The 26,405-nt window shown below is 36.2% G+C and overlaps 1 protein-coding gene across 1 annotated transcript in view; it reads right to left on the reverse strand.

Moving 5' to 3' along the window:
* The window catches only part of cacna2d3a (calcium channel, voltage-dependent, alpha 2/delta subunit 3a), a 413,801-nt gene that overhangs the window by 271,614 nt on the left and 115,782 nt on the right, over positions 1 to 26,405 (reverse strand). Inside the window, exon 4 of the mRNA XM_049485574.1 lies at positions 25,699 to 25,758. Coding sequence (XP_049341531.1) covers positions 25,699 to 25,758 — 60 coding nt within the window. The remainder of the gene's footprint in view (positions 1 to 25,698; positions 25,759 to 26,405) is intronic.

Consider the following 26,405-nt stretch of genomic DNA (forward strand, 5'->3'; position numbering starts at 1 on the left):
GCAATGCTGCATCAGCAGGTGGAGTCTGACTTCACATGTATCGGAGGAGGCATGTGCTAGTCTTCATGGTCCTGGTGTGTTGCGCCATTACTAGTGATAGGGGGAGTCCAAATTAGTGGGTAGGGGAATTGGCCTTGTAAATTGGGGAGAAAATGGGATAAAAATTAGATTTTTTTAGGGACAGTTCTCAATCACATATTCACCAGCTGAAGCAACTGTTCTACAATGATATGTTTAACCCATGATTCAGTGCATGAGTTCACAAATAGATATTCTCATGAGTTTGTAAATAAAATAACATTTAAACATATATTATTTAGGCACAATAATTGATATGCAGTATTTAAATACAGCTTGTAAGAATAATTGTGTTACAAAAAACACTGATACTTTAACATTATACTTTATTAAGGGTTTAATTCTATGATATACTGTGGTATTAGATACCAGCAGTGGTGGATTAAGGTGATTGGGGCTAAACTTTAAATGACCCCCCATTTCAAACACTTACACACACACACACACACACACACTTAGAATTATATTGTTTATATTAGTGGTCTAAATCACTTAAAAAATAATTGTTTTAAATCTCAACAATATTTTGTAATTGATAAATCATAATTCAGAGAAATAAGAAGACTAGATTGTTTTTTTTTCTGTATTATAATATTTAAGGGTTGTTTTAATGCTTTTCAAATTAGAATATTATTATTACTATTATTATTATTATTATTATTATTATTATTATTAATGTGCTGAGATGCTAAGTTTAACTGAGAATTTAATAGAGGGAAATGGAAAATGAAGCACTGTGATTGGCCGAAAAATAAACAAAATGAAAAATAAATAAAATAAATAAGGTGTGGCCAATCAGTGGGCACTAATCATTGCATGGGTCCCAAGACTGCATCCTAGGGAAGATTGAGCATTAATCTGCCCCTGTAAACTGGCATTCCTCTTTAGCATATAGAGATATATGTTGAGTTTTTAAGTCATATCGCTCAGTCTTAGCTGCGTCAATCTTTATAAAAAGTAACTCTTAGGCCTGTCACGATAACAAATTCTTGTGAACGATATGTTGTCTCAGCAATTATTGCGATAAACGATATTATTGGCAAGACCATTAAATGGCACTAATTTAATTATAACATATAATAATAAAACATAGGAATTACACCCTTTTAAAGACATGAAACTTTCCATTCCTGTTCATGCACCTAATTTTGGAACCCAAAAGTAACACCATGACGTGCAGCCCTGGTCTGTCCCAGCTGGACCACGTTGGACCGGCATAAAGAACCTTACTGAGGCAACACAAACCTAAGAGACAATAAAGTTAAGTGGCTAGAGCCGTACTCGGCTGTTACTATGTTTCTTTAAGTTAGATTTGGGTGTTGATGGAGGGATTTTTTCCTAATAAAGTTATGTTTTGAGTTCATGAGTCTGTGTCGCTTTGTGCTTCTGCACTACCGGGTTACGGTGGCCACCTTCACACTTAAGTGCATTTTGTAAGCGAAAACACAATGGACGATATCAGGATTATTAAAATGACTGAGGTCATGTCTATTTATTAAACGATAAGTTGATAATGTAATTATTGTGACAGGCCTAGTAATTTTATACTGTGTTTTGGAGAAATGGTGCAGCACTGAAATACCCAATATTGCAATATTTTGATCTATCAATATTTTCTCTGTTCACAATTTTTTATTAAAGTGATCCACAGTGTGAATTAGGTGTTGCAGCTCTAATTCACAGAGTAATTTCTCACAGCTAAACCCTAGGTGATACTTTTTTTAAAAACAGATTTAAATAAATAAGACTCATGCTCTCCGTTTTCTCCTCGTTTATCTGTATGGGTAGTGCAGTCTTCTTCTGACTTTACTCCTCCTTCCTCTCTCTCTCACGCTGTGGAGACCGGCATGCTTAATCAAAGCTTATTATCACCTTAAAGAGCTCATTGTGCCTCGCGCAACAGATCAATACAGCACTGAAGCAGAGCTCGCTCTCCCAGCTGCTCTCTCCTCTACAGGCCTCCACGTCTGCAATCCACAGCATCCAGCACATCCACAGCTCTATCAGCACAGTTATGACCTGATAAATTATGTGACAGAACTGCCAATCGAAGATTATTGAAATTACATAAAGAGCCTGGCTCTGTTTGAAAATGAGCTAATAAATGTGTGTTTGGATGGCATGTATGAAGGGAAATGAAATCCAGCTGTGATCCTCGTGAACATTGTGTTATGCTGTTATCTAGGGCTGAGTATCGAAATTCAATACCAAACTGGCACCAACCATAATGTCTCTATACTACAGAGTCCCGAAAGTAAAAAATAAAAAGTTTTTTTTTTAATATTCACATCAAACGCAGAGAACATGCACAGTGAGGTTAAAAAAAAAACGTAAAGGAGAGAGCAAACAGAAACACAAACAGCGAGGTAAACTCGTCAATGTACTCTAAGGTCTGGCTCTACTTCTAAACATTCATCTGCACTTTATATTCATTCAAGCTGTCAACAGACCACAGCTGTCTCTCTCTTTCTCTCTCTTTCTATCTCCTGCACTGTAAACCCGGATAAGTTGAATTTACTTTAAAAATTTGAGGAAACCGGTTGCCTTAAAATGTTAAGTAATGGGTTAAGAAAACTTAAGTTAACATAACTTAGAACATCAAGTTATTACAACTAAAGGGGAAGTTGATTTAACGTTTTTATTTTTGTTATATTGTTAGACTGCACTGTAAAACCCGATAAGTTGACTAAACTCTAAACTTTTGTTGTAACTAATAACCTAATACATTTTAAGTTTATGTAATATTATTTTATTATTATTATTACAGTGAACTTAACAAATACATATACATTTATATTTAAAATTAATATTTTCCTGAACTTGTATTTAGTCTTATTTCTGGTTTCATTCAACTATTTTTAAATGCTCATAGAAAAGTAGATGAAAGAAAACAGTAAAGAATTAAAAGTACTGAGAGCACAGTGAGAACACAGAGTTACTGCAGCTCAGTAAATGATGCTTTATGTTCTACAGCCGACAACACAGAGACCAAGTATTTAATTATAATATGTGATCTACAAGTTTACCTAAGGTAGCCCCGGGTGAATCACTACACACAGATGGTGAGTGTTAGTGTTGGACACACCCAGTATGCAAATAGATTGTGACAGAAGCCAGTGGAAAAGAAGCTGTTAATGGCATCAGACTAAACTCAGTTATTATAAGTTGGTTCAACTCAAAGATCTCAGTTTAAGTGAATATGTGCTCACAAATGCTCAACTAATTCAAAATAGTTGAGTATTGTTTAGAAATCTCTAATCTTATGTAAAAGTAATTTATTTGAGTTCAAACAACTTCTGGGTTTACAGTTACACTGGATATCATAATACAGTAAAACACTCTAATCTGTCAGGGCTAAACCACATTATACTAGTATTACTGCCCCCTCACAATAATACAGGGAAAAACAAGCATTAAAAATGATTATAATTCATTTTTAAGTGATTGTCACCACTATATCATTTGTAAAATCTGAACTACCTTATGCTTAGGGAAAACAGATTTTTAGTTAAAGTAATTAATATAATGCTGTTATTTTTGTTCTTAATAAAGCTCATTGTTTGTTTTCATTCCAACAAAATCCAAAAAGATGGAGTGTCTTATGGTGACAGTATGAGAATGAGATTACTCATGTCTGCTGTTAAATAAATACATTGTGTGAGAATAATTATTGTTTTTTGTATTCTTTTGGTTACAATTTAGAAGAATTTATTAATAAAAAAAAGTATCATTTTGGTATCAGTAACCAATACCCATCCCTACTGTCATCTATAGATTACAGATATACTTAATCTTAAGGAAATTCCAATTTCTATTTTTATTTCATAGAAAACATCTACTACTGGCAAAGAAAGTGACACTGTAAACACAGAAGTTGTTTGAACTCAAATTAAGTCTGTTTTACATAAAATTCGAGATTTCTAAACAATACTCAACTATTTTGAATTAGTTGAACATTTGTGGGCACTTATATACATTCAAACTGAGATCTTTGAGTTGAACCAACGTATAATAACTGAGTTTAGTCTGTTGCCATTAACAGCTTCTTTTCCACTGGGTTCTGTCACAAACTATTTGCATACTGGGTGTGTCCAACAGTTTCTGACTAACACTCACCATCAGTGTGTAGTGATTCACCCGGGGCTACCTTAGAAATAAATCAAGTTCTCCTTTAGTTGTAATAACTTGATGTTTTAATTTATGGTAACCCCCATTATTTAAAAAAAAAAAATAGAAAACTGACTGCTTTAAAAAGTTAAGTAAACACAACTTTAATAAAAAAAAAGGTTAAATCAACTTCCCCTTTAGTTGTAATAATTTGATATTCTAACTTACGTTTTCAATTTCCCATTACTTAACCTTTTTAAGGCAACCGGCTTCCTACATTTTTTTAAGTAAATTGAGATTATCCGGGCTTACAGTGTATAATGCCTCTAAAAGCTTTAATACATTGCAGAAATATATCAGCATTTGCAGCATTATCACCATTACATTAAAAAAAAAAAAACAAATCAAATCTAATCAAGTATGTTTATACTATCATATCAAATTAGCACAGATGTGCAGATGATTGAAAATCCTAGGCGCAAATTTATTCTCCATATATGTCATCCATATATGATATGAAAAAAAAAATATTCAGCCATCTGCAAGCATGGGTTAAGGAGGTGAGGCAAGTGAGGCAATTTATGCTGTGACTATCTAGGGCCGTGACAGTATGTATTTTTTCTACCACAATAAAATATATACATATCACCACAATTTGCCTGTTCGCTGACATTTTTTTCAAAGGTTGGTTGCCATATTTAAGGTGCACATAAAATCCTTTTTTCCAAAAAAAATTGTCAGTGCGCCTTATAATCCAGTGCTTCTTACGTATGAAGCAAGTAAAGCCACTCTGCTAAAGTACAGCGTTATACAGGAGTTTCAGTTTAGTTCTCCAACAGTATTAGCATTAGCCGCTAACCGCGCTAAGCGCTAGCTCTTTGGCTGTCCAGAGGTAAGCATTATCAGCCTGTAGCCTGCTGCTAACCCCGTGGCTAATGCTAATGCTGGAGCAGCATTAGCATTACCGTTACCGGTTAGCTGCTAATGCTAATGTTCCAGCTTTAGTGTAAATCTGTAAATAAACAGAAGTGCTTTACTCACCGAAATAAACAGTTTTCAAGAGAGAAATCTGTGTCGATTAACTTCCAGTGTTCGTTTGACTTGTCTGTCTTATCTAAAATTTTATTTTAAGAATTAAAGTTTTGTTTACATAGCGTAGCTTTACAGGTCTTGCTACCCAGGGGCGAGACCTGTTGAATTACAAGGAAAACATTGGCGACACTCCTGTTTCTTACTAGAGTCGCATTAAATGCGCCTTATAATCCGGTGCACCTTATGTATAAAAATAGACTCTCTTAAATTGGTACATTGGGTTACTATGCTGCTGTGTAAAGGTTATACAGGAGTTATACAATGGCAGACATAGATAATAATAATGATATTAAGAGCAATAACTGTTATGGTGTGACAACTTACCCTCCTTCCAGTTTCATTCACTGATAAATCCTGAAATACTGAACAGCGTTTTTTTTTTTTAATTCTTATTAGAAATTGATTGAAAAAATAATAATGCTTTACTGTAACTATGGTTTGATCGATGAGGATGCTTTTGAGGAATGTGTGCATGCTTTAGTGCACCAAAAAAAAAAATCTATTTTATTTTTATTAAATTATTGATTTATGTCTCCTGCTGAAGTATGTTATTACAGAGTGTTGATCAAGTATGTTAAAAAAATCATTTAACCATTTAAAAAGTATAATTCTTATCTGTCTGATCTCTATACAAATAAAAAAAACTAAATGTATTAAATGTAATGTCTTAAATTGAAAGAATAAATATATTAATTAATAATTAATGTATTGAATGTGTATTAAATGATTACAAGAAAATAGGAAGAAGGAAGAAAGAACGTGTGTCAGTGATTTATCTGTAAAATCCAATAACAAAACGGCCTCGACTAAAAAGTCTTATTACTACAGAGTAAAAAAAATAGCTTATTTTTAATACCTCGCATGAAACAGAAAACGCAAGGAAACATGCACAGTGAGTGACAGAGAGAGCACACAGAAATGCGGACAGCACGGTAAACATGACAACGTGCTCTAAAGTCTGGCTCTACTTCTGAAGATTCATCCGCACTTAATTTTCTGTGTGTGTGTGTCTCTCTCTCCTAAAATATAACAATACAGTAAAAAGGATTTAGCCTGCCAGACCTAAACCACAGAGAAAGAAGGAACATGCAATAAAAAATAAAGAAAGAGAGAGAGAGAGAACCTGTGTCAGTGTTTTATCTGTAAAATCAGTCCATATGCTTCACCTGGAGGTGAAATATATGCCTCCGGACAAAAGGTCAAAAACATCTAAGAGAACAGCAGCTCATGCCCTTTCAGAGCAGCACTGCAGACAGCATAATCTAATCTGATTAACTCTGCGTGCTGCTCCCAAACACAAAACCATAAACTCCCCAAAGCTGACCTTTAGTTTACGGGAGTCTTGTTAAATATTAAATAATGTGAATAAACTTGTTTACAACTATTGACAAGCTAACCAGAAGCACCTCTCAAATCTGACCTTTGGAAGTGGAGTTTAAAGAGCATTCTTCCAGACTAGAAGTGAATTATAAGAAGCAGGACTTCTGTAATGTGTAAAATACTTCTCGATCACAGACTGCCAAAGACATGCTAGTGCTGTGAACGTATTGATTTATTCCTGCCATAATAAAATGCAACATATCCAACATATCCTGTGGCATTTTTTTGCCAAGTCTGGCAAAAGGAAATATATAGCATGGAAGCTAGATCTGCAACTAATGAACATTTTAATAATCGATTAATCTAATAATGTTATTTCTATTAATTAAAAATGAGTCTAATGAAAAGGAAATATATTTATTAACATAATTTATCGAATATACAGCTCTAGAAAAAATTAATAATTTTCTCTGATTTTGCTATTTATAGGTATATGTTTGAGTAAAATAAACACTATTGTTTTATTCTATAAACTACAATCAACATTTCTCCCAAATTCCAAATAAAAACATTGTCATGTACAGCATTTACTTGCAGAAAATGAGAAATGGCTGAAATAACAAAAAAGATGCAGAGCTTTCAGACCTCAAATAATGCAAAGAAAACAAGTTCATATTCATAAAGTTTTAGGAGTTCAGAAATCAATATTTGGTGGAATAACCCTGGTTTTTAATCACAGTTTTCATGCATCTTGGCATCATGTTATCCTCCACCAGTCTTACACACTGCTTTTGGATAACGTTAAGCCTTTACTCCTGGTGCAAAAATTCAAGCAGTTCAGTTTGGTTTGATGACTTGTGATCATCAATCTTCCTCTTGATTATATAGGTTTTCAATTTGGTAAAATAAAAAAAACTCATCATTTGAAGTGGTCTTTTATTTTTTCCAGAGCTGTATATTTAACATATATAAGATTTTATAGAACTAATGTTGTAATTGTGTAAGTAAAAAGTGTGTGTAATGTAAATGTACAGTTGGCAGTGATTCTCAAACACATCCATGAAATGTCAGCAAAGAGTCAGAAAAAAATAATTGAAACTGACCTTCCAACAGTCTAGTTTGTAACCCCGCCCCCTCGTTACCTTCTCCAGGTACTCCCAGACTCCCTGTGTATATAGAGCCCCTTTGTTTCAGTGTTCCTTGTCTGGTGTTTTGTAGGTGTCGTGTTCTGTGGTCAGATCATGTCTTGTTTTGTCTTGTCTTGTTTTTTTTGTTTTGTTTTTCTTGTCTTGTGTTTCTTGTTTTTCTTTGGTTTCTTTTCTTGTAATTAATTTTGTCTTATGTTTTTTTGTCTCATTTTGTCTTGTTTTGTCTTGTCTTGTTTTTATTGTTTTGTTTTTCTTGTCATGTGTTTCTTGTTTTGTCTTGTGTTTCTTGTCTTGAATCAATTTTGTCTTATGTTGTGTCTCATTTTGTCTTGTTTAGTCTTGTCTTGTGTTTCTTGTCTTGTGTTCCTTGTTTTGTCTTGTGTTCCTTATGTTGGGTTTTTTGTCATGTTTCTTGTTTTGTCTTGTCTTTTCTTTCTTGTTTTGTCTTGTGTTTCTTGTCTTGTATATCGAATAATATAATAATAATGTAATTATGATGACAGGCCTACAGTAAGGTTTACAGATTAAAAATAATCTGATTTCTTTTTTTTTTTAGGCACCATGATCTAGAAGCTTATACTCACTGAAAATGAGTTGGGGTGTTTTGTCCCTATATCTACCCCTCTACAAATACACCAGTGTATGCAGTCTCTCTTGTGGCAGAATGTTCTGGGAGCTATAAATCACCTGAGCATCACTTAGAGTTATGCTTCCTCACTGGTAAAAAGCTTTGAACAGCCAACAATGGCTTTGGCATGACAATTAGCTGAGGAATGTTCGCCCGGCACCTTTGCTTCGATCAGCTGAGGCCATTTTCACTTCCCAAAGTGGTAAAGACACTCTGGGTGTGATTATGGAGTACCTCAATAGTTCCATTACTTTCACTTGAACAGCTATTTTAACTCCGTATAAATCAAGAGGCTTCTTTGTGCTTGCTGTTTAATTGCCCATTATGTAGATTTCTTTCAGCTAGCATCATTATTCACACACTGGAAAAGTTAAGAGGGAGCAGAAGCTCACTCTTACTGTATGCACCGCTCTTAAACAGACAGGAAGTAAGTCTGTCATGATAACTTTTTATTATTAGACAATATATTGTCCCAAATGGGCTCAGATTACTCTATGTGACCATGCAATTATTGTAGAGAAAAAAAAAAAAAAAAAAAAAACTTTTTCAAACTTGAATGTATTTTATTGAGATTTTAAGTAAAAAAAAACAACAACACAAAATAGCACATAATTGTGAAGAGGAATGGAAATGATACATGTTTTTTTAAAGTTTAGTAATACTTCCTATGAATCCTGTATTGATAATTGTATTGTATTATAAATGCATTTATAATACAATACAATATAATTGTATTGTATTATATAATGCATTTATAGTGCATTATATGACATGCATAATACCTTATAATGACTGTAATAAGCCTGCATAATAACTCATAAGTACTTACATTAAGTACGACATTCATAACACATTATAAACTACAAGTTTAAGGGTTTATAAAGAAAGGGCTTATAAAATGCCTTATAATATCTGTTCATAAGTACATTGTACAATGTAGTGTTGGTAATGCACCATAACACAGATTTGGTATATTTTGGTATAATGCATTATAATATGCAGCTATGATTCCTCAAATTAAGCTTTTATATAAGTGCGTAACACATTATAAAGCCTTATATACAGTCATTACTGTCAAGACATTATAGTGAGGCATAATAAAATGTGTGTCATGTTTAAAAAGCAGGTAACACTTTCTATGAATGTCATCTCTATAAGACTCTATAAACACACTATAAAAATACAACACATTATAATGCATTCATAAGGCATTATAAACATGGCTATACATGTTTATAAAAATGTATAATTCATCATAGCCATGTTTATTATGCATCATGAACTGTGATTATAAATCATTAATAGCTGTGTTTATAACATGTTATATGTCAATACAAAGAAACTCAGTCCCAGCTTACAGACCGTTTTATGACAAAAAAAAAGCTTCCAACTTATAAACACACTCTCAATAATCCTATAAATATATTTCAGCCACTCATAAAGTATTCTTGTCTTAAATATAATATTAGTATAATATAGTCAATTATAAGGTATTGTAACAGGTCTTTGTGCGCTCTAAGTAAAGTGACAAACTTTCTTTGTGGGACTAGATTATTAAGGATAGATATATACTATTTTAACATATATATTATAAACACAGCTTATAATGTATTATGATCACAAGTTATAATGCTTAATAAACATGGCTACAATAGGTTATGCATTTTTATAAATGTTTAAAGCCATGTTTGTAATGCTTGATGAATGCATTAAATATGCTATGAATGTGGTTATAGAGTCTAATGGAGATGACATTCATAAAAGGTGTTACCAAACTTAACTTGAGAAATCATAGCTGCATAGTATAATGCATTATACCAAATTATACCAAATTTGCGTTATAGTGCATTACAACACTACACTATGCAATGTTCTTATGAACAAATATTATAAGGCATTATAAGCCCTTTCTTTGCAAACCCTTATACTTGTAGTGTATAATGTGTTATGAGTGTCGCTGTAAGTACTTATGAGTTATTATATAGGCTTATTACAGTCATGATAAGGTATCATGCATGTCAAATAATGTGCTATGAATGCATTCATAAGGCATTATGAATACAGGGTTCATAGGAAGTGTTACCCAAAGTTTTATTCAAATAAATATCTAAAAGGTGCAAACGTGTGAGAGTATTCAGCCCCCTTAACTTAAAAAAAAAAACCCTAAATAAAATTCAGTGCAATCAATTGTCTTCAGAGGTCTTAACTTCATTAGTTAATAAAGTCCAGCTGGATGTCATTTAGTCACAGTATAAATAAGAATAATTAATTAAAATATTATTGTCTTTTTAAGACCACTTTATGCCCCTGATATATTGATTGTATAACATATTAATAGAACAATTGCATCTCTTTAACAAGCATTGACCTTTTTATTAATAATAGCTTAGGAGATGTGTGTTCTTTTAGTTAGCATCATTATTCACACACTGGAAAAAAATAAGAGATAAAAGTCACTCATTGATACCATATTCAGTGCTGTCTTTTATTTTTGATTTTCTGTGTTTGCCTCTCCAGCTGCGTCCAGAAACTTTTGCTACTTCTCTCCTCCTCCTCCCTTCCTGCTGCTATTCTCCTACCCTAAAAGAAAGTGGAGTAATTGAAGAAATGGTACAGCTGTTCCCTTTCAATAGGATGTTGACTACTGATGAACTGAGCCAATCACAAATTACATCGCTCACTTTCAGTTCACCTTTCAGCTTAATATTACTATATTCATAGTAAAGTTCAGAAGAGTTCAGAAATCAATATTTGGTGGAATAACCCTGTTTTTAATCACAGTGTTCATGCATGTTGGCATGTTCTCCTCCACCAGTCTTACACACTGCTTTTGGATAACTTTATGCTAATCACTCCTGGTGCAAAACTTCAAGCAGTTCAGTTTGGTTTGATGGCTTGTGATCATCCATCTTCCTCTTGATTATATTCCAGAGGTTTTCAATTTGGTAAAATCAAAGAAACTCATCATTTTTACACATATATGTACTATATACATGCTCTCAAATATATTTGTACAGAAACCAAGCTAGTGTTTTATAAAAGTATCCCACAATACTCTCCCAGGAAGGAAGAGAGGTTGAATGTTAAGTGTAGCTTTTTAGAACCATTTTAGACCATTTATGTAATATCACAGGTTGGTTTTGTCAGAAGCAGCTCCAAATTCATACTGGAAATAATATTTTTATCTTATTTTAAGTTGTAGCTGATGACGCAGGCTCCAGCTTCATATGCAAATGTTTCTTTTTTTTTCAATAACAGACCAAATCTTTGCAATGTTTATATGTAAGTTTATATGATGTAGCTGTTTGGCAGCTGCAGAACATGAAGCACATATAAACACAGACAGACGCAAAAGCACACCCTGCGTAAATCACAGACTCCCCGAGACTCTGGATACAGGAACCTCACGGAGAGACAAACAATTACTATTGATTGTGCTTTTATCACAGACGGGGAAAAAGAGAGAGAGAGAGAGAGAGAGAGAGAGAGAGAGAGAGAGAGAGAGAGAGAGAGGTGTGTGTGTATGGTATGTATTTCTCTGTGTGCTAGTCATCAACAGCACATGTGTATCACTAGTGTATTTAACAGAACTATGGGTTATATCGTATGTATTGCATAAAATGCATCACAATGCTTGTTGCTATCTTACACCCTGTCAACAGTTTTTTTTTTTTTATGACTTGCACCTGCACTGTTAAAATAGCATCTGAGTTAAGGAAAAAATCTACACTGATGGGTGTGGTGGTCTGGAAGTGAGGTGTGTTCAGGTGAATTTATGGAGTGGTGCACCACTAACTGATTAAAACCCCGCAAACAACAGTCAACAGTCAAACAACTGATCATATCTTAGGGCGTTTTCACACCAGCACCAGGTTTGGTTAAAACAGACTCTGGTTTGTTTGTACCTTTAGTGTGGTTCAATTGAGCAAGTGTGAATAATGTAATCACATGTCACAAATGGCACAGCGCGCTACGCAAATGGCGCAGCACACTGTAGCCGACCCCGCGGACATTGTGACTGCTCAAAGAGCAGCCCTTTCTCCAGAGAATGTGAACATTCTCATCTTCTTAAAGAAGAACTTGAAAATATAAAAAATATCAGTTGTTTTGTCTAGCCTCAAATATGTTAATAGTTTTGGTACCTTAAGGAGCATCTTTCTCTCAGATAAAGTTAATAATATATCTTTATTAAAGAAAAAACTTCTCATTCTCAGGGACCAAGTCTTGTTTTTCATGTTTAACTGTTATAGTAGGATAGAGTTCGGTTTGTTAAGGCGCTAATTGTTTTATTATTTTGTACATGACCATACCTGTCAAGTCTCCCGTTTTGGCCGGGAAACTACCGTATTTTACTCCTCTTTCCCGCCGTCCTCCCGTATTAGTATTTTCCCGTAAATTTCCCGTATTATACTAAATAAAAATATATATAGGCCACAGGCGACAATGCACTGATCGCTGTGTGTCTCTTAACCAATCGTGGAGCCGGTTCAAGGAGAAAGTCCCGCCTTTCAGGAGAAACAGCCAATCAGCTAGCTGGTTTTGCGGAGCGCAGTTTAGTGTGCGGGAAGCCCCGCCCCTCCCCTCGCTGTGAGTTCAGGCAGCTAGTCGGAGCAGCTGTCGTTAAAACTAATCTGGATATACGGAGATTTTTCTAAAAGAAAGGTAACTAACCATGTAAACTGTGATGAGATTGTTTCTGATAGCTGGTTAAAAAGACTCTTCTCTGAATCAAAACATAAATTAAACCCACTGTGTGTTTAATAAAATACAGCTTGTGACTCAGTTAGCTTAACTTTAGAATTAGCTAGATAGATATTCAGGGTTTGAGAAAAATCTACATATATATATATAATGCCCTGCCCTGATGTGCCTGATCAGCCAATAACTATCATTTCCAAACTCTATTAGTTGACGCTGATTGGTTTTAGAAGGACATGCGTCTGATTTTGGAGTGTTGATAATTCAGCGGGTGGTTCATTCAGTGAAAAGCCTTTCCAGGATCAGGATAAAATAAATGAACAGATTCATTTCATCTCCATAGTAGTGCTGCTGCTATTGTGGTTTTTATACCAACAGCAGCAGCAACTTCAGGGACAGTACTCTAGGTTAGTTCAAATTCACCGAACGAACGTGCTCGTCCTGAAGCAGCTGTATCCACGCCTCATTTTTCCTGCTTTTCCGGTTATTTTGAGAGGGTACTGACTGTAGCCTGCAGGAAGGCGGAGTTGGACGTCCAGTGCGTCCAGCTCCGCCCACTTTGTTAACGTCATGCCGTCCAGTTCCACCCACTTTGTCATTATCATGTCTTAGCTCCACCTCTGAACAGAAGTAAATAATGTACAGGGCAGTTAGCGGACTTTAACTATAATGTGCCGCGTCGTCTGGCTTAAATACTGTGTTACACTATAAGCTTGTGAGACTGACAAGACGTGGCGTGGACAAAGTGGGTGGGACTGGACGCGCTGGACGTCCAACTCCGCCTTCCCGCAGGCTGCAGTCAGTAGTAGTTGGTTATTTTTCTTCTTCTGCTGCCGTTGTTGAGGAACGCCTGCTCAGCTTCCTGTAATTGGTCCGAAAGTTCCAGAAAAGCGCTTTCACACTGCAGGCGAACCGGACCATGGTTCAGAAGATCCGGAACGAGACCACCTCTCTTGGTCGGACCAAAATCTGGTCCCTTGGTCCGGACCGTGGTTCGTGGCTCCTTTCATACCTGCTACTTTGGTTCGGACCAAACTGAAAAGTCCAAACGAGGCAGATGTAAAAACACCCTAAGAGAATTAGTATATGCCTTTTGAGTATGTTAAGTCGTACAAGGTGTACTTTTCCAGTCGTTATGATAGCAAAGACACACTGACACAGTCTAAATCAAGCTAAACAGGGTTGATGGCTCACCTATAGATAACTAAACTTTACTGTGTGCATGTTTGTAAATATCACTTAATTTTGATGTAATAATGTGTGATTTCTCTCCTGAAACTCTACTGTTTATTTGGGTGAGTAAAGTGTTTCTGTTTATTTACAGTAAGCTTAGATGTCCAGATTTCCACTATAGTGCAGCAATTTTATACAGTAATTATCAGCTAACCACATTTTTTTAAGTGTGCTTTATAGTAGGGGTGGGCGATATGGCCCTAAAATAATATCATGATATTTCATGGTATTATCGCAATAATGATACTCTTGGCGATATAATTTTTTTTTAAATAAACTATTGCAACAAATCAAAACTTACATTTTATTATTGTATACAATAGGATATACACACCTCTAGCTAAGATATAAAAAATACAAGAATTTTAGCAGATGTAACAGATGTCAATGATTCAGAATGTCATGATCCTACTAATAATAATGCACTCCATATATCTCCATATATCCAGGATTAAAGTAAAATAAATGATACTGGACAGATATAATCTGTCTCTAGTAGATATATAACAGGAAATGAGAAAAGTGTGAATTTTTCTTTTTCCTAAAACAGTAAAAAAGTAGTACCCTGATGTGATAATTAGGGGTGGGTGATATGGATATAATATCGTTCACGATATTCAAAAAGTTTGCCGATATTATCACATACGATATGATATGGCAAACCCCTAGTGTGCTATAGATTGTCTTTACCCAGAACTACCAAGGGTAGAGCAGAACAATACATTTGTATTTTGATTGTTGTAAAGAACAGTAGAAAAATCCTTCTGAACTGAATTCCTGAGGAAAATACACATTCACATAAACACAAACTCAGACTCACTCATTGTGGATGCAGACAAAAGAACAATGCTATTTCCGAAATAATCAAAGAAAAAAAACAAACACTTGTATTTATAATTTAAGTAATAATAATAATTTTGCAGTGTGCGGGTGAGACTTGCTCTGAAAAGAAATGGCAAGTGGAATGCTGATTGGTTTATTTCACATTGCGCTCAAAACACACCCATGATTAATTAAGAGAATTAGTATATGCCTTTTGAGTGTGTTAAGTCGCACAAGGTGTACTTTTCCCATCGTTATGATAGCAAAGACACACTGACACGGTCTAAATCAAGCTAAATCAAGGTTGATGGATTACCTGTAGATTGCTAAACTTTACTGTGTGCATGTTTGTAAATATCATCTAATTTGGTACCACCTTAAAATAAGACTACCTTTATAAAGGGTTTATAAATGGTTTACAATTAGTTTATTAATGGTTAGTAATTAGGTTCTAAATGCCTAATCAGTTATAACACATATGTAGAAAGGGCAACAATGACCTAGTGAACCCACAGCCATCTATATTGTTGCCCTTTCTAGGTATGTATCATAACTGATTATTAATGATTTTTAAGGCATTTACAACCTTATTAGTAACCATTAATAAACTAATTGTAAACCATTTATAAACCCTTTATAAAGGTAGTCTTATTTTAAAGTGGTACCCTTCATTTTGATGTAATAATGTGTGATTTCTCTCCTGAAAACTGTTTATTTGGGTGAGTAAAGTGTTTCTGTTTATTTACAGTAAACTTAGATGTCCAGATTTCCACTATAGCTGGGTGCAGCAATATTATACAGTAATTATCAGCAAATCACTGCATTTTTTAAAGTGCGCTTTATAGTGCAAAAAATATGGTACATCTGAATGATGTAAATTCAACACACCTTTCTTGCCACAATAATTTTGTAATGCACAAATTATTACTGTATTATTTATCTGCCATTTGAATCAAATATTTGATGCATCTGTTACTAAAAGGCTAAGGAGGAAAAGTCTGAAAAAAAGATATGTTCAGATCATGAGATAAAAAACAGGAAACAGGACAGAACTGAAGCATGTTCAGAGTGACCCAGCGTATCCAGGGGTATAATGAATGCGTAATGTAATCTGCAAGATCAGCCTGATCCACAATTAACCTCAAACTCAAACTGCAGACATTTAGCTCCCATCAAATCTACCAGAGCAGAACTAACAAGCTGTTACAGGCAGTATCAATGAAAGAACTAAAAACTGGATTTTTGTAGAACCGATGAGAAAAAAAACAACTGGATCAAACTAGCTGAAATTTTACAACAATTTACACCAACAGGCTCCAGAGGCATCATATTTTTGGCTTCAATACAAAAAAAAAACAAATACCAGTTTAGGCAATGATTAAATCCTTTAAATAAAAAAAGAACTTCTTCTTCTGCCAAAACTACCAGACTCTCCAGTTTTCTGCAGACGCTTCTTCACAAATAGGCAAACAGACAGTAAGCACTCCCTGCGAAAGAAAGAGGAATCCCGCAAACAGAATCAGAGGAATGCACAATAATACGCTCTGCATTCTGCTAAAGGGCATGTGTGTGTGAGTGTGTGAGTGTCATAAGTATACTTTAGAGAGTTTATAAAAAGAATCCAGAACTTCCCTCTCTGGTGAGTTATTAAGCCAGATATAAGACAGAACAGCACAAGGGAGAGCTGCAATTTATCACTGTCAGCCAGAAGAAGAGCGAGGGAGAGCGGGGGCAAGATGGAAGGAAGCAGAGGATGAGAAATTTGTCATATTTTCTGGTGCAAGTCTATACTCATGTTTTTCACTCCTAAAAACAATGCCGCTTTAAAGCTTTAACGCTTTAACGCTTTTTATCTGCGTTTTAGAATGAGATTTTTACGTGTAAAGGTGAAGAGCTTTTAAATTGATTAAATACTGAAAAAAATAACCTTCATAATAAGTAATAAGTAATATAAATTTCAAAGTTATTTGATACAATTAAAATATATATGCACTGCCCTGTTCTGTTTAATACTGTGTATTACAATAGCATTTTAGGGCCATACAAAAAAATTAATAAATAAATAAAATCGTAAAATTAGCAGAATTAATACGTAATATTATCAGAACAAATATTACAATAATAAAAACAAAATATTACGAGAAAAAAGTCAACATATTGTTAGAATAAGACATAATATTATATTAATATTATTTATTAATATTCAATGTGAACAAACAATTAATACATGGCCAGCTGACTCGAAGTAGTGCTGGGCAGTATGACCAAAAAAGTATATAACTGTATTTTTCAAGATTCTGAAGGTTACATGGTACATCACTGTATTTTTACTTTTTATTTATTTGCATGACTAGGCTTTTATATAGGTTGCATTGTGCCTTACTCTACTCTTAGGAGTACATATAATATCAAACATTATCAAGGCTGTAAATTAAGACTTTGATTACTTTTAAGTTTACCTTTATCCACAAAATTACACAGATTATAAAATAATTAGACTTCATTAGCAGAAATACAGATAAGAAATGTAAACATCTTAAACAATCTTAAAAATAGATACGACAACACTTTTAACATGGCATCCTTTTCAAAACTAAACATTTTAAACAGTCCTATAAACACTATTAACAGACCTAAAATAGTTAATGTTGAAGATTTTAAAAGCTCTATTGCACAAGCAAGAGACAAGTTTAAAATCATCAATTTACAATGTGATATTATTAAGAGTTAACAAATAAATACAATTCAGTGTGCATTAAAATTGTCATTCAGTCTACATGATTATTATATAATTAAACAGGGCTATAGTTACTACTCTTTAAGCTTTTTTTTCACCTCGTATCCAAAAGTTTTATGGAGATTTATCACTTGTGCTGAATAAATGAATCCACACCCTAAAACCAAAATTTTGGGCAAGTCTGCAGGGACGAGAGGAAGTTTTTTATTTTTTTTTTTTCAAGCTGTGAATTGATTGCACAATTCCATTCGTCTCTTTCTGAGTGAATAATTGCTGTTTGCTGTTGTTTTTCTATTTTACTTGGAAAAAAATACTCATACTGCAAGGAACAGCAACAGGAGCTCCTCAGATAAAGTGCTGTTGTCATTTCTCTCCAGGAAGGATAAATTGGTATACCGGCCATCACTAACTCAAAGCAGTCTTGTGTTACCTATCCAGTCAAAGTGTGTTATATACAAAATTATATATACTAGAAGTAAATTAGTTCAAATACATCATCCATCTTTTTGCATGCATATAAGCATAGTAGTTGATGCAGTGGGGCTTACATTATATTTTATTAAGCATTGTTTGAGTTACTTGAACGAGTAGATGAGGCACCCCGGCATACAACAGTATGGAAACAGGTGTCAGTTTAGCGCTCCTAAACATCAGCACAGACGTTTAACCTCATTCTGGAAAGCCCGAGATTAAGCAGGGCTTTAAAAAATCCCTCCAGCCAGAGAAACTCCGCTCTCCTGCTGCATCGTGCTGCGTTCTGACATTTTAGACGGCCATGAAAATCCTACTCGGGGCTCCAGAAATCTGCCTGTAATTCCGCATTATAGAGGTGTGGAATTAAGCCCTGCCCTGCCAGGGAGGAGAGAAAAAAATACTTTATATGAGAGGAAATGATTGCCTTGAAAACCTTCTCAACTTCTCAATCACAAATGTTTATGAAGCAGAGAAGAAAAAGATGGAAAGAGAGAAAGAGAGAATGAGAAGGAGTTAGAGCTGGGCGATATGAAAAAAATATATAAAATATTTTTAAAAAATCTTCGATTTAAAACAAAAAAAAAACAATTTTCGATTTAACCCTTGTGTGGTGTTCGGGTCTGTGGGACCCGTTTTCATTTTTCATCAAATGATACTAAAAAAATATTTTTTCTAACTCAAACTCATTGGCATTGGCTCATTTTTTGTGAAAAACATATATCAAAACACATTTTCAATAAACACACACTGTACACCCCCCTCCCTACACATTTATATTACATACAGTATGTTTGGCCAAGGGCTAATAAACATTGCTTCATTTGTAAATTTGAAACTAAACAAATTTTCTACTCATATCTTGAGTTAAATTCATTTTCTTTTACATTAAAAAAAAAGAGTAGCCCTTTTTGAAAGAAATGTAACATAAGAAAGGTAAAGGGCAAATATTAACCATGTAAGCTGTTTATATTGCTTGCAATTTAGGTGAAGCAAGCATGTGTAAAGCATTTTAATGTAAAACTGCTTAATTTTGCTGAATTAAATACAAGTAACAAAGTAAACGAGTAACAAAAATATGAACACATGGGTTAAATCGTTTTTTTCCCCCTACTAAAATCTCCTAAAAGTCGCTAAATGACGTCATCGCCTAATTTGCATAATACAGGTTTTTAAAGCTGTAAAGCATTAACATTGTGAGAGAGAAAAAAGTGAGTAAAAAACACTCTAAATATGTTAGAAATGATACAAATGAACTCCAACAAATGAACAACTTATACCAGTTTTTATGCTGTGTTGGTAAATGTTATTATAAGAGCCGTTTTTTATTTTATTATTATTTTTTTTTTTTTTAGCTTTCCTAAGTTTTTTTTTTATTTTCAAACCTATTATAGACAAATTGTTAAATAGCTTTTTACAAAGAGGGAGACACTGTGGACGAGGTGAGTGACAGGCTACATGGCGAATGGACTGCGCGCGGGAGAGAGGGGCGGGGCTAAGCTCAGGGGAGCGTCGGTGGTGAAAATTTAAACTCAGAGAAAATCTTTTATTTCATAAAAACACATCGTCCTTAACTGTAAATTCGAATTAATCGATAAAATCGATTCATCGCCCAGCTCTAGAAGGATTAAATAAGAGAGAAAAAGAGAGAGAGAGGAAGAGAAAGATGGAGGAGTATGAAGTGATTTAGAGGCACGGTGGATAAAATAAAGAACTGTATGAGCAAAGAAACGAACAACAAAGTTGAGATGAAAGGAATGGAGAAAAACATCAGAGACAAAGTGGGTGTGGGGAGGGGGGGGTGCTGGAGAAAAGAGAACAAAAAGGGAAGCCCACTTCTGCTGGCCACTGCTTGCTCTCTCTGGGGCACCGCTGCACTGGCGTGGAGTGTGCTTATGTGGTTAATTCGCAGACGACCGTCTCCAACTGTGAAAGAAGGACATCCACTAAATCACACCGGGACTGCTGGCTGCCATGTGCACATTTTTATGCATGGCTATTTGCATGAGGACTGGAGAGAGAGAGAGAGGGAGAGAGAGGAACGGAGGACGAGAGAGAAAGAGAGAAAGAGAGAGAGAGAGAGAGTAGCAGAATAGATTATGAAGCCAATTCCACCAGGCTGAGAAGGAGCTCTGGTGTGAGCAGATAAGGAGCGGCTCTATCTCTCTTTGCTGCCAGCCAAATATGTATCCAACAGCCACACACACACACACACACACACAAACAGATCTGGGCATGCCGCCGCTGAGGAGGCTTCACCCTACAGCAGGATTGCCGTTATTTTTAGGTACATGGGGTTGTTCTCAGTAATTACCTTCTTGTCTCCAGCGCCTACTCCCTAAATGCCAAATGCAGAGTCAGAAGCAGGAACCACAGAGCAGAACTGGGTCGGAAGGTAGGCCACGAGTAAAGCAGCCAATCAGGTGCAGGCAATCTCTTATCTTGTCATCGGCAAAGTCAAAGACTTTGCTACTGAGGAATCCTGGGGCGAAGCATTCACTTATTCACTTCTGCCTCTGTGCACTGGCTTCCAGGTTAAGGTAGATTAACTCAATTAAAAGTGACAACGTCTATAATCGCCTAAATTAAACTTAACTCATTCCAGTTAGTTGGATTTTGTAGGAGCCATATTGATTCCCTCTACAAGCACAGATTGAAATGTCCATCCGTGGACATTATCACCCCTATCACCCCCGCCAATCCCCCACAAACCTCCATTCTTATTACAGTCATCAAGGTGCTCAATAGTTGTGTGCTCTCTTTGTGGCCTGAAAGAAGAGTTACTGTGCTGATTACAGTGAGAGCACCTGAGCCCGGCCACACTAAATCACTGGCTGTGTTCTCAGACAAGATGCCACTCTGATTACTCGCTCCATTTTGGCCAGGTTATTACTGCCATAAAGCTTCCACTGCCACCAGCCACCAGACTTTTGGACTTTTGGACTTTTGTTGGGAATTTCTGGAGCATCTGCTGTGATTTGGCCAATCAGGCAAAAAGCCAGCAAAGCTCTGTCCGCTGTACTTTACGTTTATGATGCTTCCTTGGATCTGAATACTTTTGGAACAAGATCATATTCATTAACCAGAATGCTAATGTTTTAAGAGTTCAGAAATCAACATTTGTTGGAAATACCATGATTTTTAATCACAGATTTCATGCATCTTGGCATGCTCTCCACAGGTCTTTCACACTGCTTTTAATTTTTATTTTATATAGACCACACATGTGCACCTTTTGGTTTTGCATATAGTCTATTAAAAAAAAAGTTTAAGAGCAAATAATTATAGGGTTCTTCCATAAAATATGGATTTCTGAACTCTTTCTGAGCTAAATAATTATTATTTTTTGTTGTTTCTTTCTGCAAGACTTTTGGACTTTTGCTGGGAATTTCTAAAACATCTGCTGTGATTTGGCCAATCAGACAAGGACCCAGTAAAGCTTTATCCGCTCACATTTAAGATGCTTCCTCTGATCTGAATACTTTTGTGAGATAGTCCAGGCCAAAACACAGCACGGCAGTATCAGAGGGCAAGGCCAAAATGGTAGTAAAGTCATTAAAAAGGGTCAAACATTGAATAAATAAAACACATGTAATATACATGCTTTGAAATGATGTATGGAACCAGTCTAATACTCAGCAGTGAGCGAATGAATAAAGTGCATGGGGTAAATATATAGTGAGGTGAACAGGTGAAATCAATACTCAGGTGATTGTAGTCTGAGAGGTGTCATATGATCAGTCATGTGAGGGAGTGAATGAACGATGTCATGGTGCGGTGCAAAATCTCCACCAAAAATGGCAGTTCCTATGATATCTAATGATATCCAGAGATGTGTGGACAGGGCCTAAGTCACAACTATACAACTACACACAAAAAAAAATTAGGTTCACTTATGTTTGTGAGTTCATCATTAGTTTAGCTAATAATATATAATAATATCTGTTAATATATTAAATTAGATCACATTTTACTATTAAACAATGCAGAAATGCAGAAAATAATAATATTAATAATATAATACGGTTATTTTATCTATTAGCATATAAAAGGTATTTTGCTGGTCTATGGCTTGCTCTTGAATTTGTAAGCATGTGTGTGTAAATGCATTCTGAAAGCATGCAAATCCTCATGCATGCACATGTCAGATGCTAAAACAGCTGTATGTGTGTATTCATTAGTACGTGGGAGTTTTAGTGTGAGTGTGAAAGAGAGATCCTGAAAAAGAGAAAAATAGAAATGGTGTGCTGAAACAAGTCTAACCGTGTGTTACTTTCTCTTATTTAAATTCAATGAAATTAGAAGTGTAATTAAGTGTAATTTACTGTCTCTGCATCGTTTACCTGATAGTTCCAATGGCAAAGAGAGTATGGAAAGTTTGGTTGGCAGGACTGACAGCAGCTAAAAGTGTTCCATGTTGGATTCCACCACATTCGCTTTCTGCACACTGGTTACATTCCTTTTTTAGATATTCTTTACTTATAGAATTATCTTCAGCTAGAGTCAATAGAGCAAATGCACATATAATGAGGATATGGCTGAATGGAATTAAAGATGTAAAGATCCTTCTTTTGCAATGACCATTATCTAGTACTAGACTATGACTGTTTTGTGTATATATGAATAAGTGGGGTGGTTGGGTGGGGAGCGATGGTTTAGGGTAAAGTAAAATAGATGGGATGGATCCAGGCAGGGTAGGATGAATGCCGGTAGATTGGATGGGTGCTGGATGGGGTGGGATGTGTGCCGGTTGTTTTTTATAGATGTTGGCGGGGTGGGATGGGTGTGGGCGGGGTGGGATGGGTGTGGGCGGGGTGGGATGGATACGAGTGGGGTGGAATGAATGTGGGTGGGATGGGTGTGGGTGGGATTGGATGGATTTGGGCTGGGTGGGATGGATGTGAGTGGGATTGGATGGATTTGAGCAGTGTGGAATAGGTGTGGGTGGGATTGGATGGATTTGGGCAGGGTAGGTTGGGTGTGGGGTGGGGTGGGATTGGATGGATTTGGGCAGGGTAGGTTGGGTGTGGGGTGGGATTGGATGGATTTGGGCAGGGTAGGTTGGTTGTGGGTGGGATTGAATGGATTTGGGCAGGGTAGGTTGAGTGTTGGTGGGATGGGATGGATTTGGGCAGGGTAGGTTGGGTGTGGGTGGGATTGAATGGATTTGGGCAAGGTAGGTTGAGTACTAGAGGTCTAGTACTAGACTATGTCTGTTTTGTGTATATATGAATATGTGGGGTGGTTGGGTGGGGAACGATGGTTTATGGAAAAGTAAAATAGATGGGATGGATCCAGGCAGGGTAGGATGAATGCCGGTAGATTGGATGGGTACTGGATGGGGTGGGATGTGTGCCGGTTGTTTTTTATAAATGTGGGCGGGGTGAGATGGGTGTGGGCGGGGTGTGATGGGTGTGGGCGGGGTGGGATGGGTGTGGGTGGGATGGGATGGATTTGGGCAGGGTAGGTTGTTGTGTCGGTGGGATTGGATGGATTTGGGCAGGGTATGTTGTTATGTCGGTGGGATTGGATGATTTGGGCAGGGTAGGTTGGGTGTGGGTGGAATGGGATGGATTTGGGCAGGGTAGGTTGGGTGTGGGTGGGATTGGATGGATGTAGGCAGGGTGGGATGGATACATGTGAGGTGGGATGGATGTGGGTGGGGTGGGATGATGTGGATAAGGTGACATGGGTTTGGGCGTGGTGGGATGTGTGTGGGCAGGGTGGGATGGGATGGATGTGGGTGGGGTAGGATGGCTGTGGGTGGGGTAGGATGGGTGTGTAATGTAAAACACTGTCTGTTTACTGCACTGTACTTCAGCAACTGTTCAATAAAAACTTGATTACAAAAAATTTTCCTTTTTTATTTTCCAGGTAATCCCTTTAAATCTGGCAGCAGAAAATGGTCTTATGTGCATGTGTGTATGTGTGTGTGTTACCATTTCCCAGAATGCCTGGTTACAAGTGCACATGCATCAACATACTGATCTGAAATATGGAAACGAGTCTATTCCCCAAGGCAGTCTGAGAATAAAGTCATTTAAAGCTCTCATTTTGGCACATGAAGAGGATCTCAAAAAGCAAATGGGCTCACATATAAAAGAGACAATTATTAGCCAATAGACTGAAAGAGCCACAAGGGAGATATACAAGCACTTCTCTTCATCTCTCCGCTTCTGAAAGACGTCCTCTCCTAATGCGAGCTGTCAGAGGGACTCATTCATTTTCGAATCAAAACGTCAGACTTGATTCGCAAAGTTGAGCTTGCGTGCTCAGAACATGAAAACAGCTGGAGTGAAAAACATTCCTGCGCTAATGATACAATTCCGCACCTCGATGGCTTTCCCCCACGCGTGCTGATGGACTTGATGTTACACATTTGTACTGTGTTTGAAAGCGATCTGTGCCATTTAGAGGTTGATAGGTCTGTACAAGTCCATTTGCAGCTGAGGCTTGACTGATTTAAGTGACTGCGCTGGAGGCGAGAACTGTGTGTGCTTCTAAACACTATAATACTGCCAGAGTGCTTTATGGGTAACTGGATACGGAGCTACAGGCTAGAGTAAAGTCTGAGCGAGACAGATGTTGCTGTCCACGGTGCTGAAAGTTACATACTACAGATCTACTGATATTCTTAAACTGAATCAGGAAAACACAAACTACATTAATACTATGATTAGACTGATTATGTACAATCTCTCTTGTTCTTGGCTTTTCAGACATCATTTAAAAAAGGTTTAGGGTACAATTTAACTCTGCACAAGGCATGTTGCAATGCTCATTGCTACCTTACACCCACCCCCTCAACAGTCTATTTTCACACCTTGCTCCTGCGCCGTTAAAATAGCGCTGGAGTTTAGGAAAATATCTTTGCCGATGGTGTGATACTGTACTTAAGTACTAAAATGCTGTATCTGTATCTACTGGGGTATTATTTATTTTAACTTCACTACTGTACTTAAGTGCTAAAATGCGGTATCTACTGGAGTATTATTTATTACTTAATTACCTTTTTTCAGTACTTCAGTACTACATTTTACTATAAACTACTTCCTACAATACTTAAATACAAAAATGTGAAAAGTGTGGAGCTTAAAGAACACTTCAGCTTCTACTCAAGTCACTTATTTTTTAGAGAACTTGTACTGAAGTCTCGTTCTCTAGTACTTTATTCATGTCTGCTTAGACTCATATAAAGTGTGCAAAAAAATGTAAATATGAGTTGTTAAAAGTAGCTGAAAGATTGTAGTGATGTGCTGAAAATGACAGAGCCGGGCACTTATTGACAGCACACGCCTATGATTAAGTGCTGCGGCTCGGCTGAACGGCTGCCGTTGCCATCGTAACAGAGATACGGTTCTCACCTGCAGGTTGGGGTCTTCTTCATGCTGCAGGTGGGCCTCTTCTGCTGCCTCTACCAAACGCTAATGTAAAAGAGACAGAGAGAAAAGACAGAGTAAGCACAGGGAGAGGGGGAGAGAGAGAGACAGAAAGAGAGTATATAATTAGTTATACATATTGTAAATGGCTTTATGGCTCACGGCACATTTATTACACTCTCCTTTCCTGAAGGAAGTAGTGTCAGTAGCAGTGCCACCTCCATAGTAGGGGTGGGCGATATGGTCCTGAAATAATATTGAGGTCTCGATCCAACCCAGCTATCAAATGTACTTTTTTTTTTTTAATTGAGCTAAACTGCTGATAAGGTGCAGTTTAATCTGATATACAGCTCTGGAAAAAATAAGACACCACTTTAAAATGATCAGTTTCTCTGATTTTACTGTTTATAGGTATATGTTTGAGTAAAATATACATTGTTGTTTTTATTTCATAAACCACGTTACAAATACAAATACTGTCATTTAGAGCATTTATTTGTATAAAATGAGAATTGGTCAAAATAATGAAAATGGTACAGTGCTTTCAAACCTGAAAAACTATGCAAAGTCAACAAATGCATTTTCATTTAGAAACAACAATGCTAATGTTTTAAGAGCTCAGAAATCAATACTTGGTGGAAATACCCTTTCATGCATCTTGCATCACAGTTTCATGCATCTTGGCATGCTCT

Source organism: Astyanax mexicanus, chromosome 12, assembly GCF_023375975.1.
Source record: "Astyanax mexicanus isolate ESR-SI-001 chromosome 12, AstMex3_surface, whole genome shotgun sequence".
Classification (NCBI taxonomy): domain Eukaryota; kingdom Metazoa; phylum Chordata; class Actinopteri; order Characiformes; family Acestrorhamphidae; genus Astyanax; species Astyanax mexicanus.